This window comes from Elgaria multicarinata, chromosome 11 (assembly GCF_023053635.1).
Source record: "Elgaria multicarinata webbii isolate HBS135686 ecotype San Diego chromosome 11, rElgMul1.1.pri, whole genome shotgun sequence".
Classification (NCBI taxonomy): domain Eukaryota; kingdom Metazoa; phylum Chordata; class Lepidosauria; order Squamata; family Anguidae; genus Elgaria; species Elgaria multicarinata.
In genome coordinates, this window is record NC_086181.1 from 36,627,945 (window position 1) to 36,645,393 (window position 17,449).

Sequence of the window (17,449 nt, forward strand, 5' to 3'; positions counted from 1 at the left end):
AGGATTATGTGTCACCCATGAGTGAAAAAATTATTTTTTCCCATCGTCATGGGAAAAGAACTGAATTATTCTCAGTACAGTTATTAGGATATAAATCTGGAGTAGGGACGTACATTCATATGTGGTGGTCTTGCCCGAAGGCGAGTTTTTTGTGGGGGGAAGTGTTCCAGGAGATTAGTTCATCCATCTTCTCATTTAGCTCTGTTAAATTTATATAGGGGACTTAATATCATGCTCTTAAATAAGGACTTAATAAGCCACCGATGATTGGCGGCTTGGTGGTTGATAGCTAAACGTTGGAAGCATGGCAAAGGGCTTCATATTGATAATTGGTATCAAAGGGTTTGGCAGATTACCCTCTTAGAAAAGCTGGCGCAAAAATTGAGGCTAGTCCGAGGACAATAAAGTGAAGATAAATTTGAGGGGGTATGGAGGAAATGCATTAACTATGGGAGGACACCCCCAACGGCATATATAGAACTATGGAAAACATAGGCGGATGGGTACTGACATTTAGTTCTGGAGGGCCCTAAATAAAATAAAATTGAATTGAATTGAATTTAAATGGAATTAAATTAAATCAATCTATGTTAAACACCCTATAATCCAAGCTTGAATATATATATAGATTTGTATGAACTCTGAATGTACATAGGCGATGTATTATTATTTGACCCTTGTAACCAGAGCTACAAAACAATAAAAAATTATTTTTAAAAAAGGCTATAAATCTGGTCACCATTCGCTCCCTTACTCACCAGCCTTGTTCATTCATCTCAATACAAAACTGCCTTAATACGAAGTCGGATTATTGGTACGTCTTGACCAGCCGCTGGGGGTGGCCCTCAAAGGGACTAGAGCTTTGACTTTCTCTTTTGAAATCAATATTTCTTTCTCTCTACAGAAACTGGATGTGGCTATGTTGCTGGGCTCCATGGTGTACTCCGCTTCTGAACAGGCCCAGCTCTTCCTCTGCAGTAATTCACACAGCATGGGCCCTATTGACATGACAGGCTCTGTGCTGAAGGATGTACAAACCTTACAAATTGAGGTGAGATCTGGAATTGCAGCTTGACTAAGGCTGAACTTCCCAATCCGATGGTGTGTATCCAAGACAGATGTTGCCCACTTTTCCCTTTCCCTTGATAACCCAGAGTAGCCATTTTCCAATTCAGGGAAGTAAAACGACGAGAGGGAATCCACAATGACTCCCTTTCTCCTACCAGGAAGAGAAATTGGCATCGTGCCAATGTAGGCTATTCTAGTGACTGTTCATCACTGATCTGCCAGCACAGTTCAATAGGAAGAAATGAAACAGGCTGTTTTCTTTCTTTATTTTTTAATCTGTTTAATGTGTTGTATTTTTAATCTGCCCAGTAATAAGCGTTGTCCGGGCAGATTACAATACGATATAATGCAAAATGCTTGCGAAGAGGAAGTGGTGCGTTTAAAGCAGGGGTGGGCAACGGGCCTGTGCAGCCCTCGCTACCAAATTTGGTGGCAAAAAGCAACAACAACCCTCCAGTTTCAGCATTATGGAGCACTAAAAGGGACAAATGTAGCCCGTTCTGTAGCTTAATTTGACCTTTTTAATGGCTCTGAAGCAACTATGGAGCGCTAAAAAAAAGTCGAATTTCGTTTTGGAACAACCGAAATACAGCCCTTACTAGTGCACTGTGGCGGTTTGTCCTCCATTTCAGCAAACCCTTTTCTTTCTATCTTTTTTGCCGCTGCTGAACTCAATGCTGCAGAGGCAGGAGTGTGGCCCACAGGGGTGGGGTGAGGGTCAAAAGTGGCCTCAGCACCCTCAGAATTAGCGCACTTTTGGTTTAAAGGTACAGGAGTCCTGAAATGTGCTGATGGCATTTCAGCTACACCAGACAGGAAGTTCTTGCAGTTGTGTGCTATCGCCAAAGGGGTGGGCGGAGGAGGCTTTTTCATTGCCCCCTTTGCCAGCAGTAATCCAACTATGCGAGGCTTCCGCAAGGCCTCTTCGGAGCGGCCGCTTACTTCCTGTCCGTTCCATCTACTTCCAGAGCAGTAAATGGCGCAGTGATTTCGTCGGCTCAGCCAGCGATATCATCATGGACTACCTGGCTCGCCGCCAACACGTGAGTCTTAGAGCTTGCAGTGGGAATAGATGAACCACATAAAGTAGGATTGCCCCTGACCAAAGGCATCGTGGGAATGGATCCATTATGTGCACAATCCATTATGCATGTTTAGGCAGAAGAAAGTCCTACAACTCCTATCATTCCCCAGCCAGCCGTGGGAGTTGTAGGACCTTTTTTCCGTCTAATTATGCATAGGATTGAGCCCTTAAATCTTAGCTGAGGGGAAGGAACCACAAATGAAGCCTGGAAAATGTCCAGAAAAGTACTCCTTTAACCTCTCCAGTTTGCCTTCTGGGAAACGAGTGTTTTGTGACAGGACAGGCCCGCCATGGCAGCCATTTGATGAATGGGCAAGCCCCTCTCCCCATGGCAGCCATTTTGTGAGAGCACCCATGGCACTCCCTCAAAATCCCAAACGTGCCCAATGGCCCAGAAAGGTTGGAGACCCTCGATCTAGATGCCCCTGGTGAGCAGGAACACAAGGCGCAAGGTTCTGCTTGCACTCGGGTTCCGATTAATGCAGGATTGACAAGGCGAATGGGCGTACTGATAGGGCTTTGGAGTTCCTTCAGAGTTCCTACCCCATCCGCGGATGCATTTTCTTTCCCAAGGTGGATACGATTCTTCTTCTGAGCGGCAATCCTGATGTGAAGATTCGTGGTTCGAGTCTGAGGCTGTATCGCCACCATGTCTCCCCCAACTGCCTCTTTGTCAATGTCTGTGGCAACGCCTCGTAAGTAAGGCAGAGGCCTAGCGCTCTGGTCTGGTAAACAGAGGGCCTTCGTTCACTTGGACTTCCTGTTACACTCTGTGGAGGCCGGTGGCTCTGATTTCGGTGGGGCTGCGAAACCTTTCTGGGTTTCAGTCACAACCAGTCTGAACACTACAGAGCGATGCAAGCCGCTGAAACTAATTGTGTTCTTTTAGAGCTGGATAGCTCCTTTAGAGTTCTGATTGAAACCCAGAGCGGAATCACTGAAATCTGAGTCAACAGCCTCCACCGATTTCACTCTTTCTTTAGGGCTCGATCTGGGTTTGTCGCATTATTAACAAACAAACAAAAAAGAATAAAACACATAGATGGGAATGCCCACTAAATTACTGAGTGTTTTCCCCTGCCTCCCTTTCTCTCCCCGCTCTCCAATTTTAGGATTTCAAGGACTTTTGATTCCACGAATGATGTGGTGCTGTTTGGATTCAGTGAACAAGTCCTCCGGTGAGTCTTGGGGCTATCTGGAAGAAGGCATGGTGGGAGCTGCTTTTTTGCGTATAAATGAATGAATTAACCATTGTATAATCCCTTTTCTTGGTCAGCTAAAGATTTCTGCGATGGGTAGGGAGGGCTAGAAGAGGTAATGGGCATTGTTGCCTGGTGGCTGCTAGCTGTTGAAGAAGCTCTTTGGTGGAGTTGGAATGGAACCAGCCAAGGTGGCGGAAGTCCTTGGAGGTGAAGTGTGTGTTTTGGGGAAGCTGCAAGCATAAACTCTTCTGTCTTTGGTAGATTCATGGCTGAATGTGGCGGCTCCCGGTTCCTAGAGCACGTTGGGAAAGTTGACGAGATCTACGGCCTGCCCAAACAGCGGGGGACAGCGGTGGCGAAGCGGGAAACGGGGGTTGTGCCCTTGATCCCTGCCCCCAAGAACAGGTGATCATGAGGGAAAGAAGGAGATGTGGACCTGGGCCGATCCGTGGCAGGGCTTTGCGTTTTGACTCCCGCTGTTCTTCCCCTCAGGTGGCGCTCCGTGCGGGTTTTCGTCTCCTCCACCTTCCGCGACATGCATGGCGAACGCGACCTACTCATTCGCTCGGTCTTCCCCGAGCTTCGGGCGCGGGCAGCCCAGTTTTGCCTGGCTATTGAGGACATCGACCTGCGCTGGGGGATCACAGAATTCGAGAGCCAGAGCAACAAGTATGGGGTGGGGGCGGAGGCAGAGGCTTGGATGGGTGGGAGGAGATAATGGGGGCTGGGAACTCGGTGAAGAGAGGGTAACAAAGAACAGAGAGAAGCTGGGTTGTGTTGGCTGAAGGGGGCCTGTTTTGGTGAACATTGGGATTCCACTTTGCAGGGTTTAAAAAGAAAAAAACCTCCAATGCAGCAGTGTAGGGTACATCAATGTAGTTTATTCTTCCCCTTCCCCGTGACCTCCAGATGTTTTGGATTATGACTTTAATCCTCCCTGACTGTTAGCCATGTTAGACGGGGCGTGTAGTTCAAGGGTCTCCAACCTTTTGGGGCCACTGGGCACATTTGAGATTTTGAGGGAGTGCCGTGGGTGCTCTCACAAAATGGCTACCTTGGGGGAGGGGCTTGCCCATTCATAAAATGGCTGCCATGGTGGGCATGGCCTGTCGCAAAACACTTGTTTCCCAGAAGGCAAACTGGAGAGATTAAAGGAGTACTTTTCTGGACATTTTTCAGGCCTCCTTCGTGGTTCCTCCCCCTCAGCTAAGATTTAAGGGCTCAATCCTATAATTAGACAGAAAAAGAGACGCTGTGCTACAATTTGAAACAATGAAACCTTAACAGGATAAAAACAGACACAACATTAGAAACAGTGAAATGCTAAAACAGTGACGTCCTTTCAAAAGGCTAAATTACAAAGAGGCGTCCTGACACTTTTCCTAAAAGCCGAGGGAGCGGGGGTCCCAGTTGTAGTTCTTGAGGGGAAGCACATTCCACCGTTTGGGAGCGACACACGAGAAAGGCCTTTCCTGTCTGCCTGACAGATAGGCCTCTGTGTGCAAATGGTCTCCTCAGAGAGGGCCTCTCCTGCAGATTTTAACAACCAGGCAGGTTCATAACGAGACAGGTGGCCCCTTTAGAGTTGTAGTCCGAAACATCCAAAGGGCATCGAGTTTGGAAAGACGGCTGTAATTTAAATCAGCGATGGGAAACCCCTGGTTTTCCCAGCTGTTGTGGGATGCTCACTGCCATAATCCCTGGCTATTGGCCATGCTGGCAGGGCCTAATGGTGCCTGTTTTCCCAGTGTTTTCCCAGTGCCTGTTTACCCTACCTTGTGCCTGTTTGCATTCTCTTCCCCTCCTTATTGTTTTATTATGATTTTATTAGAATGTAAGCCTATGCGGCAGGGTCTTGCTATTTACTGTTTTACTCTGTACAGCACCATGTACATTGATGGTGCTATATAAATAATAATAATAATAATAATAATAATAATAATAATAATGGGAGTATCCCCCCAACCCTGGTTTAAATTCTTTTAAAGCAGGGGTGAGCAACTTGTAATTCTCTCAGATGTTTTGGCATACAATTCCCATCAGCCCTTGCCAGCATAGCTAATGGTGACAGATCATGGGAGCTGTAGGCCAAAACATTTGGAGGGCCACAAATTGCCCACTCCTGTTTTAAAGACAACCCCCTTTTTAGGGTAGATGGAATCTGCTCCCGCTCAGGAGGGCGTCTGCTGACAGCGGCTTACCGGTCCGCATACACAAGGCTGTATCCTCTGAACTCCCCATGGAATAATCCAGAACATTCACTACCCCTGGTCTTATGCCTGTAACTTCCCTTGAAGATTGTGAGCTCGTTCTTAAATGTGCTATGAAAAGGGGACCAAGCTTTTTCTGCTGTGTCCAAGAGACAGGTGTAAAGCATTCTGGGAGTTTCGGCTAACACATTGGCCTGTTTTCTTCTGTGCAATTGTCTTTTATAATTGCATCCCAGAAGAGAGCGGGGATTGGCGGCGAAGTGTCTTGTAAAGTCTCTCTTTCTGTCTTTGTCTAGGCAGATAGAGCTTTGCTTGTCAGAAGTTTCAAAGAGTCAGCTCTTCATTGGAGTCCTTGGTAAGCGGTATGGCAGCATCCCTAAAGAGTATTCTTTGCCGGATGAACCCCAGTTTGAATGGGTAAGTGAAACCCTGGAGGGACAGCCCTTTCAAGTAGATTTCTGTGGCGCTTATAACAATGGAAGTATTTGCTCTTAAACAAAATGGCTACCATCTGGAGCCTCTCATGGGTGAGCGGCTTACCATTTTCGTACATGAAAAGACATGTACAAGATCCTCCCAGAGTGCAGGACACGGAATAACGGGCTCAAGTTAAAGGAAGCCAGATTCCGGCTGGACATCAGGAAAAACTTCCTAACTGTTAGAGCAGTGCGACGGTGGAATCAGTTACCTAGGGAAGTTGTGGGCTCTCCCACACTAGAGGCATTCAAGAGGCAGCTGGACAACCATCTGTCAGGGATGCTTTAGGGTGGATTCCTGCATTGAGCAGGGGGTTGGACTCGATGGCCTTGTAGGCCCCTTCCAACTCTGCTATTCTATGATTCTATGATTCTATGTGCTGCTCATGCCTGTGAGAAGTAATAGTGTACGCGCAATACATTTCCTGTCGTAGGGGACGCTGATAGAACTGTCAGTGGCCGCAACATCTTACAGAATAACATTAAGCAAGAAATGCGCTAAAATAAATTTTGCAGTTTCCTGATCTGAAAAGCGTATGGACTAAATTTTGATAGGAAGCCGGAGAGGGCAAAGGGGAAATCAAAGAGGGAATACCTGGAAAATCGCTTATGTGGTGCCATTGTCCTACAATGCATCACAAGTTGTGATGGGGTGAACCATTTGTCCGTCGTTTCCACAGGTGAAGTCCTACCCGGCAGGCCGCTCCATCACTGAGATGGAGATTTTTCAGTTTCTGGAAGGTGGGAACGACCCCACTACAAGATCCAGAGCCTTCTTCTATCTCCGAGAGCCAGAGTTTGAGAGGTAATGCATTTTATTTTGAAATAAAATATGACTTGAATATAGTTCCTCTTTGTTTATGCAATTTAATTGATCTGCCCTGATGCTTTAACATCAACTTCTGCTTGTATCGCGCTTCTGATAGAGATAAGGAGCTGTTCAAAGTCCTGAAGCTCATCCAGAACATTATGGCAACATCTGTGCTCCAAACACAGGCCAGGTTGAAATTGGGTTATCTGATCTTGTTAGCCCCAAGGGTCTCTGGGAACATGAGCTTTTGTGAGGAGAGCTGTGAATTTAGTTAGAACAGCTTGGCAGAATTACAGTGCCTTTGGCACGAAACCATGGTAGGTAAAAATGACATCAAGACAGTTTGGAAAGACCTTGTAAGTCTAATTGTGACACAGCCTGAGATATTGCTAGGTAATGGTATTTGGAACTTGTCTTTGCAACCTTAAGGACTAGAAACTTCTTTTTTTTTAAAGGCTGAGATTAATGAGCATGCCAAGTTCTGTATTCAGCGTTAAACAATTACCTTGGTATAATCATGGCAAAAAACCTGGTTTCCTGATTGGTTGCCTTAGAGCAGGGATGCTGAGCCTCTTTCCCAAGGGCCGAATTCTTTTCCAGTGGTGGGCGGGGCCAAAATACCAAAGACACCAGCATAGTTTAGCGTAATGCACAATACTGCCAGTAACTAAGGCATTTCAACCTTTCAGAATAGGGGAAAAAACTGCAAAAAGGAAGAAACCACTAATCAATTGGGCAGCTGGGGGAAAGGGGGCAGGGCCATTTGAAGAAGCCCAGCAAGTCACTTTTGGCCCGCAGATAGGCTGGATCCTGCCCATGGGCCTGCAGTTGCTCACCCCTGACTTAGAGGGAGTCATACCCTACTCGGTACGTGCAAGATAAGCCACTATCATACCTTACAGCTTGACTCCAAACCCTCCCAGTGCTCCAGTTTTTGATGTGCGACTAAAACATACCTGGTCTATGAAGACCTAAATCTCGAAAGTGAATTCCACAGAACACGGGGCTTCCCTTGGGGCAGATTTGGAGCGGTCTTAATCGATTGCCTCCTTGCCCCCCTGTCTCGTTCTCGCCAGCTTCGTGCCCGACATGTGGAAGGCAGATTTCCTGCCCGAGTCGGAGGAGGCAAAGGACCGCCTAGCCGACTTGAAGGAGCGTCTTTGCGATTACGAAGGCCTGGCTTCGCTTGAGAGGTGAGGTGAAGAGGCGCGGGCGGTGGCAGCAGGGGCAACTCGACCCTGCAGCAACTATCTCTTTAAGAGTTTTCTTCCTTTTTTGTTTACAGATACGCGTGCCGATGGGGTGGAGTAGCCCATGGCCGGCCATACGTTGCGGGCCTGGAGTACTTTGGCACCAGGATCTTGGAGGATGTGTGGGAATGCCTCCGGCGCCAGTTCATTGAAGTCACTGCTGAGAACAGCAAGGTTGAGCCAGTTTTGAAATGGAGGCTTTTTTCCCTGCAGACAGTGGTGGAGGAACCTGCCCTGTTCATAGAATCATAGAATAGAATAGCAGAGTTGGAAGGGGCCTACAAGGCCATCGAGTCCAACCCGCTGCTCAATGCAGGAATCCACCCTAAAGCATTCCCGACAGATGGTTGTCCAGCTGCCTCTTGAAGGCCTCTAGTGTGGGAGAGCCCACCACCTCCCTAAGTAACTGATTCCACCGTTGCACTGCTCTAACAGTCAAGAAGTTTTTCCTGATGTCCAGCTGGAATCTGGCTTCCTTTAACTTGAGCCCATTATTCCGTGTCCTGCACTCTGGGAGGATCGAGAAGAGATCCTGGCCCTCCTCTGTGTGACAACCTTTTAAGTATTTGAAGAGTGCTGTCATGTCTCCCCTCAATCTTCTCTTCTCCAGGCTAAACATGCCCAGTTCTTTCAGTCTCTCTTCATAGGGCTTTGTTTCCAGACCCCTGATCATCCTCATTGCCCTCCTCTGAACACGCTCCAGCTTGTCTGTGTCCTTCTTGAATTGTGGAACCCAGAACTGGACGCAATACAGATGATGCACTAAACCGTGGTCGTTCTAAACGTTGTGGCTCAACATGGCGAGTGAACCATGACTTAGCATGTCCTAACCGTGGTGGCTCAGTAACCATGGTTTAAACACGCTCACTAACCATTTGCTGCAAAGCGGTTAGCGGCCGAACCATGGCTTAGCGTGTCTGAAGCGGCCCAGTGAATGGTTGGAGCGAGGAGCGGGGTGTCCTCCACCTTTGCCTCCCTGACCCACCACATGTTTGGAAGGTCTGAACGTTCTCTGTGTGCACAGACTTCTCCCTGTGGTTGAGAGCCCTGCGCAAGCCGTTTCCCGGTCATGTGGAGACATCTATGCACGTCGTCCCCTCATTCACGCCTTCTGCTGAAAGCATGGCAGGTCAGGGGGTGGAGCCGGTCGGGCCCACTGACGTTGGAGGCGGGGCTGTGGAGCTGCCCTGCCCATTCAGTGCATTTGGTAAATGCCGGTGCATGGGCCCCCACGGTCCGTGACGGTGGGAGGCAGATCAGAGGTTGCTGGGAGTTGGGATCCCGCTATTACCTTCATGCACTGCGGTTCCTTGCAGAGCAGCCCGCCTTTCCAGTGTCTGGGTACTAAGGCAGCTGCAAATAAAAGAGGCAGAATTGGCTACACGTGTTACATGAATCTTATATCCTATGAATTAAAGTTGCATAATTCATTTTTATTAGTTTATGTATTAGGCACTGATCTGCCCTCAAGCGCTGGACTGTTGCTCAGCTGCCTTTCCGGCTGCTGAGATTTTAATAGGCACTCTTCTCCCGGCTTCCCACTTTAAGCAAAGCTTATTGTTTTATCTCTCATATATCTATGCCACCCAATGGATAGGCGCCCTCAGGGCAGTTTACAATTAAAACAAAACAACAAAACAGAAAGAGCCAAAGCAGTAAATAGAACAATAACAAATATTAAACCATTAGCAGCAAAGTGAATAATTGGAGAAACAGATTAAAGATTAAATGCCTGCTGGAAGAGGAAAGTCTTGACTTGGTATCTAAATTTCTATACGGAAGATGCCAGGCGGATCTCCCTGGGAAGGCATTCTACAGTTGGGGGGCCCTACAGAGAAGGCCGTTTCCCTGGGCAATGCCCAGAGAAGAGCTTTTCCACCAAAAGAGCTAGAAACTTGCTTCTTTTTTGGGGGGTGGGTGGGGGAATGATAACGAATATTGTTTGAGATGCAATGAGGAACCGAAATAGCTCTTGTAAAACTCTCACTATCCTTGCTTACCCAGGGCGATGGCGCCATGCTCACAGATGACTCAGAGGAGCAGGAAGAAAAGGTGCTGCAAGAATCTTTCCAGGAACTGCAGCAGAAGAGATTTTGTGCCCGGAAAAAACTTCTTGACACCACAGCTGCCCAGCTGTATGGGGGCAGGCTCTACGTTGTGAGCGGCGAGCCCGGCCAGGGGAAGACCGTCTTCTTGGTAGGCTAAGACTTTGGGATGGGAAAGATTGAGGCGGTGGAGGATCGAAAGGGGAGGAAGAGAAAAGGCGTCTGTGTGTGTATCGCTATTCTGGATACGAATATTGATTGATTGATTGATTGATTGCATTTTTATACCGCCCGATAGCCAAAGCTCCCAGGGTGGTTCACAATAATTAAAGCTATTCAAAGTATAAAACTATCAGTATAAAAACATGATATACAATACAATATAAAAGCACAACCAGGATAAAATCAGCAGCAGTGCAGAAAGACCAATTTAAAATACAAATTTAAAACAGCAAAGTTAAAATTGAATTTATAGATTGTTAAAATGCTGAGAGAATAAAAAGGTCTTCACCTGGCGCCTGAAAGAGTACAGTGTAGGTGCCAGGCGAACCTCCTTAGGGAGCTCATTCCACAGCCGGGGTGCCACAGCAGAGAAGTCCCTTCTCCTCCTGGTAGCCACCTGCCTCACTTCCTTTGGCAGGGGCTCGCAGAGAAGGACCCCTGAGGATGACCTTAGGGTCCGGGCAGGTACGTATGGGAGGAGGCATTCCTTACATTTAGGGCTTTAAATATTAATACTAGCACTTTGAATTGGGCCTGGACCTGGACTGGCAGCCAGTGAAGTTGGAAAAGGATTGGCGTTGTGAACTCCTTTTCCGAGTAGATCCTTAATGATGCCATCCATGCCCAACAGGAGAGGTATCAGCAGGCTTGGAGAATGCCCCAAATTTTGCAGAAGAACAAAAATATTTAGGGGGAAAATAGACCCTAAGTGGGGGAAGCCCCCAGAACAACCTAATAGAATTCAGCATGCTCAGTGTGCTGACTGTGTGTCGGGGATGGATAGGTGGAAGAAATGAAAATCGGGCAAAAATGGAATGGAGTCTCTTGGGAAAGGGCATGGCTGGCATAATGTGTCCAACTCGGGCTGCTGCATAGAGGTTTGCTTGAAGCTTTCACTGTATCAAACTAGGGGCTATTCCAGCCCGTGCAAAGCCTGGGCCATGTGCTATTTATTGTACAACAACAACAATAGGTATGCACTGCTCCCTATCACGATGAGCAGGGCACAAAGCTGGGTGAGTTGGTTCTGGGTTCTCTCCCAGCTTGCCTCTTTGTGGCTCAGCCCCTTGACCGACTCTTTCTTCCTCCGGACCCACATTTCTTAGGCGGCCCTTGCCCAGGCACTCAGAACGAAGGCCCCGCCTCGTGGAGACGGCCCTGCTCACGTTTACCACATCGTGGCCCACTTCACCAGGGCCCGGCCCAATCAGGCTGAAGCCCAGGTCGTATTGGGCCACCTCTGTGCCCTGCTGAGGAAGTTGCTGGAGAAGCCTCCACCCCCACCCAGAAGCTACAGGTTGGTGCAGCTGTTGTCTGAGGAGCAGGGGGAGGGGCGGTGTCGAGGGAGGAAAAGGTGAGGAAAACGTCTTTGCGCCTGCCTCCTTCTCTCTGGGAGATGAACTACTAGAGCAGCTTTGCCCCAACATGGTGCCCTCCAGATGTTTTTGGACTACAGTTCCCATCAGCCCCAGACAGCACGACCAATGGTCAGGAATTCTGGGAGTTGTAGTCCTAAACATCTGGAGGGTCACCAGGTTGGGGGAATCCATATTAGAGAACAAAGTGTAACCTTTTCAGCAGAGAAAGGTAAGGTGATCAGAAAGGAAGGAGACGATTCTTTTTTGGTTGAAGATGGATGTAAGATGGAAACAAAGCCCTATGAAGAGAGACTGGAAGAACTGGGCATGTTTAGCCTGGAGAAGAGAAGATTGAGGGGAGACATGATAGCACTCTTCAAGTACTTAAAAGGTTGTCACACAGAGGAGGGCCAGGATCTCTTCTCGATCCTCCCAGAGTGCAGGACACGGAATAACGGGCTCAAGTTAAAGGAAGCCAGATTCCAGCTGGACATCAGGAAAAACGTCCTGACTGTTAGAGCAGTGCGACAATGGAATCAGTGACCTAGGGAGGTGGTGGGCTCTCCCACACTAGAGGCCTTCAAGAGGCAGCTGGACAACCATCTGTCAGGGATGCTTTAGGGTGGATTCCTGCATTGAGCAGGGGGTTGGACTTGATGGCCTTGTAGGCCCCTTCCAACTCTGCTATTCTATGATTCTAAGTTTTTAAATACTGTTTTACTGAGTTCTCTCAATGGGTTCTTCACTTATGACGTGAGCCTGACTTTGCAGCGTGCATTTCAGACTGTTGTTCCAGCCAATCAAATGTCAAGTCTTGTCTGTTCTCGTGGGTATCCGATAGCTGTTCATCTTTTCTTTTTCTTTTTTTTGAAGCAGCTCGTATATTCTGTTCAATTAAATGTCTGTCAACCAAAATTAAGCATGCAAAGATTTAAAAACAGTTGCGCAACTGTTCCAGGGATCTTGTGTATGTTTTTGTGGCGTCACGGCTGCTAACCAGGTCAAGACTTTTCTCCCAGGCATTTAACTGCATATGCTGAGTTTTTAATTGACCCCAGATCTATATTTAGGCCTGGCTGAGAGTTCACAGTTGTTTTAAATATATATTGTCCTTGTCTGTTCTCTGTTTTTATGCTTTTATGATTTTAAATTTTGTGTATCGATTTTTGATGTTCAGCGCCAATGTTCAGCCCCCTCCCTCCTGTTACCAACTGTCACTGCTGAACTTTGCAACTAAGAATCTAGCGCCTGAATTTGCTTCTTCTTTCCCCCCCCTCCTCCCTCCCAATCTCCTTTCCTTTTGTGTCATTTTTTTGGATTGTAAGCCTGTGAACAGGGACTGTCTTAAGAAATATGTTTGTAAGCCCCCTTGAGAGCAGTTTTGGCTAAAGGAGGGGATAAAAATGCTAAAATAAATAAATAAATACACATTTTAATCTTTGTAAGCCACCCTGAGAACTTTAGCTATGGAGTGGTATGTAAATATAATAATAATAATGATAATGATGATAATAATAATAATAGCTTTTCCTGTGGATCAAATTATTCCCACTGGAAGCTTGCAGTAGCAGTTTTCCATGATTTGCCAAGAGAGGCACTTCAACCCATCCCCACTAATCCAAATATATATGACAAAGGTCATGTATCTACCTTTTCTTTTCTTGTATTTTCTTGGGAATTTTCTTTGTCTCGCTCTTCTGTGACTCAGGAGCCTAGGGGCTTCTTCTGCAGCCATGAACGAGGCAGCACCCTGATCAGAGGACGTTGTGCTACTCGGGTAAGCGCTTTCAGGAAAAAAAAAAAGAGGAAAAAGTTTGCTCTGTTTTCTTGCAGAGGGCTCGTTGGCCAGTTTGAATTCCTCCTCCATGCCGTGGCCCAGGCACTGAAGCCACGGCAGTCTCTGGTGGTTCTGATAGACGGTGCCGACTTCATCCATGCAGCCAATGAGCAGCTGGTTTCTGATTGGCTGCCTGAGCAGCTGCCCCAGGTAAAGTTTAGCTGCTCCCCCCTCTGTGTATTCCTGGCGGGATGTGCACCCTTTCACCTGCCATATGCCAATAGGGGCTGGATTCATACAACACAACAACCCATACTCGTGGTGGAGTATGGGTTGAATCGTGGGTTGTTGTGTTGTGTGAAGTGAACCGTGCTAACGAGCCATGGTTTGTTAACCATGAGCCACCCTCAAAGAAAACCCATGGTTTGTTGTTGGTTTGTGAATTGCGGGTTGTTTGTGGTTAACAAACCATGGTTTGTTAGTGTTAGTTCACACAGCACAACAACCCGTGATTAAACAACCCACATTCAACCCATACTCCATGCTGAATATAGGTTGAGTGTCAGTTGCCATGTTGTGTGACTCGGGTCACTGTCTGAAGCTCCCTTGACTCCCTCTCACATCTGCCCCTATGTCTCGCTTCTCTCCCTGCAGCGAGTCAGCCTTGTTCTCAGCGTCTCTGAGGACTCCGCGCTCCTCGGGTCCCTCAAGCGACGGAAAGATGCAGTCGCCATCCCCCTTGGGCCTCTGGACCCCCCAGACCGAGTTGCCATAGTCCGCAAAGACCTTGCATTGTATGGCAAAAAGTTGGAGGAGACTGCTTTCAATAACCAGGTAAGTGGCGAAGAAGGGGAGGCAGCAACAATTGGGCGTCAGGAGGAGGGCTTCAGTTGAGTCCAGAAGATGACAGGTCGGTAGGTGGCCATTCTGTGTGTCCCAGTTTGTTCGGCAAAAGTGTGGCGTTTAGATATTGGTTGCAGAGTTCCACATCCAGAGCTGTTCAGCGGTTCTTCTGCGTAAGTTAACTAGCCCTTATGGAATTGGAAAGGTGTGGACATAAGAAAAACACTCTGGGGGTGGAATATAGAGAGAAAAGGGTTGTTCCTCTGGTACTCAAGGCTGGGAGGCTTAGTACTACGCATGACTCCTTAACTCTTTCCCATGATGCAACGTGGCACGGTGTATGCTGATTTTCATCATTTATGCCACAATATTTTGGCTCTTCCTGAGTACTTCCTATGTACCACTGAAAGTCCTGGGACGGCTGTGACATGGATTCCTGTTTATTTTTCCTTGTTACTCTTTGCACATTTTTACTGATTCTTGATAAGAGAGAATCGGGACAGAAAAGGAATGGATTTGGCTGGGCTGTTCAGAGGCAGCATGTTCTAGTGGCTAGAGAATCAGGGAGACTTGGGTTCAAATCCCCACTCAGCCATGAAGCACTCTGGGTGACCTTGGGCCAGTTGCACACTTTCATCCTATCTTACCTCATAGGGTTGATCAGAGGATAAAAGGAGAGAGAGAGAGAGTGCCATGTGCCACGCCCAGGGGAAGGGGAGGCTAAAATGAATTTTCCATGAAATGGAAAAAGTTATATATGCAAACTTCTAAAAACAGTTGCACAACTGCTCTCCGGGGATATTGTGTTAGGTATTTGAGATGTCACCGGTGCTAGCCAATAGGTATCCTCCACAACTAGCTCTTCCTGTGGCTCAACCTAGTCCCATTTCACTTCTCCACAACACACCAAGAGAGAGAAAAATGTTTGCCTAGTGTCTGTTTTCCTTCGTGGCTCTTTTGAACCGGTTCCTTCCCCTACAGATGCGGCTTGTGCTCCTGAAACGTGGCTCCCAGCAACCTTTGTACCTGACTCTCCTGACCCAGGACCTGCGACTCTTTGCCCAGTATGAGAAGGTGAGGGAGCAGCTGAGGAGGACTGTGGGTGGGCGGAACAATGAGGCTTTTGCATGGCTCCGCATGTCAAAGCATTTGTAGAGGGTTTTTTATTTTATTACATTTCTGTTCCACTCCATAGCTGAAGCTCTTTGGGCGGCTCTCAGAAATTAAAACTACAAACTTCAGCATAAAAACAATATAAAATATAAAAGCTTAAAACTACGGTATAAAACGTACAACCAGAAAAAAAACTAGCAGCAATGCAGATTGAAATACGTTAACAGATTTAAAAGAGCACCGCTAAAAGACTAGAATGCTAAAATGTTGGGGAAATAAAAAGGTCTTCACCTGGCACCAGAAGGAGCATAACGTAGGTGCCAGGTGAACCTCACAGGGAAGCTCATTCCCCAGCTTGGGTGCCACAGCAGAAAAGGCCCTCCTTCTGGTAGCCAACCACCTCACTTCCTTTGCCAGGGGCTCCCAGAGAAAGACACCTGAAGATGATCTGTGGGTCCAGGCAGGTACATATGGGAGGAGATGATATTTCAGATAACCAGGCCCCAAGCCGTTTAGGACTGGCAGCCAGTGCGGCTGGAAAGTAGTAGCATGATATGATCACATTGGCCAGTCCCTGTTACAAATGAGAAGGATCTTGGAATTGTTGTAGATCTCGAGCTGAATATGAGCCAACAGTGTGATGTGTCTGCAAAAAATAATAATGCTATTTTGGGCTGCATTAATAGAAGTATAGCTTCCAAATCATGTGAGATACTGGTTCCCCTCTATTTGGCCCAGGTTAGGCCTCATCTTGAGTATTGCATCCAGTTCTGAGCACCACACTTCAAAAAGGATGCAGACAAGCTGGACGGGGTCCAGAGGAGGGAAACGAGGATGATCAGGGGTCTGGAAACAAAGTCCTATGAAGAGAGACTGAAAGAACTGGGCATATTTAGCCTGGATAAGAGAAGATCGAGGGGAGGCATGATAGCACTCTTCAAATACTTGAAAGGTTGTCACACAGAGGAGGGCCAGGATTTCTTCTCGATCCTCCCAGAGTGCAGGACACGGAATGACGGGCTCAAGTTAAAGGAAGCCAGATTCCGGCTGGACATCAGGAAAAACTTCCTGACTGTTAGAGCAGTACGACAATGGAATCAGTTGCCTGGTGAGGTTGTGGGCTCTCCCACACTAGAGGCCTTCAAGAGGCAGCTGGACAAGCATCTGTCAAGGATGCTTTAGGGTGGATTCCTGCATTGAGCAGAGGGTTGGATTCGATGGCCTTTTAGGCCCCTTCCAACTCTACTATTCTATGATTCTATGCCCTGAAATTTCCGGTGTTAGATTCTCCATTTCTCCTCTTTTTCCCCCCTCTCTCTTTCCAGCTCTCTGAGAGGATCCAGAAGCTGCCAGTCTCTCTCCCTTTGTTGCTGCAGCACCTGCTGGGGTGCCTGGAGCAAGATCACGGCCTGGAGCTGGTCTCGGTTGCCCTCGCAGCCCTCTGGGCCAGCAGAGAAGGTGAGTCAAACACAAGAGGGTGATGTGAGGAGCATGTCGAACTACGTGGCCGCAGGCGCTATGCCATCCCAGAAGCTGTTGGCTGACAACTGCATAACAATTTTAACAATTAAATCAGACAATATGAGTATCAAGTTTCAAAATAATGACTTCTGTATAATTGTATCAATTTGAATAGTTCAGTCATACAAAATTGTAGGGATGACAAAACATAAGGCAAATGATTTTTTTTTTTGGTTATCTTAACAATAATGTACTAAGTTATTAATTATTATAACAGGATTCCAGTTATATTTCCTGTTTTGTCGTTATTTCAGACTTCCTCAGATGTATACAGTCTTTCAAGTCTGTATATAGATAAGCATTACTTGAGTAAATAAGCTTACTGGGCGACAAAATTAACTTTCAGAAAAAAACATCCAGAAAATGCAGTTGTGTGCCTATTGGCATTCCCTATAATTGGATTGTGAGCAAGACTGGCCCAAGTCAGGTTGCCACTGAAGCAGGGTTCCCCTGCCGCTGCCACCCACGC

General features: G+C 47.2%; 1 protein-coding gene across 4 annotated transcripts in view; it reads left to right on the forward strand.

Annotated features, from left to right (window-relative positions):
* Nucleotides 1-17,449, forward strand: part of TEP1 (telomerase associated protein 1) — a 75,315-nt gene that overhangs the window by 27,935 nt on the left and 29,931 nt on the right. For all 4 annotated transcript variants that reach the window (XM_063137970.1, XM_063137972.1, XM_063137973.1 and 1 more), the window contains exons 15-30: nt 905-1,051; nt 2,037-2,111; nt 2,726-2,847; nt 3,265-3,330; nt 3,616-3,759; nt 3,847-4,023; nt 5,861-5,981; nt 6,721-6,845; nt 7,928-8,044; nt 8,137-8,275; nt 10,106-10,297; nt 11,475-11,665; nt 13,560-13,713; nt 14,158-14,337; nt 15,328-15,420; nt 16,785-16,917. In XM_063137970.1, the coding sequence (XP_062994040.1) occupies nt 905-1,051; nt 2,037-2,111; nt 2,726-2,847; nt 3,265-3,330; nt 3,616-3,759; nt 3,847-4,023; nt 5,861-5,981; nt 6,721-6,845; nt 7,928-8,044; nt 8,137-8,275; nt 10,106-10,297; nt 11,475-11,665; nt 13,560-13,713; nt 14,158-14,337; nt 15,328-15,420; nt 16,785-16,917 (2,176 nt within the window). The remainder of the gene's footprint in view (nt 1-904; nt 1,052-2,036; nt 2,112-2,725; nt 2,848-3,264; nt 3,331-3,615; nt 3,760-3,846; nt 4,024-5,860; nt 5,982-6,720; nt 6,846-7,927; nt 8,045-8,136; nt 8,276-10,105; nt 10,298-11,474; nt 11,666-13,559; nt 13,714-14,157; nt 14,338-15,327; nt 15,421-16,784; nt 16,918-17,449) is intronic.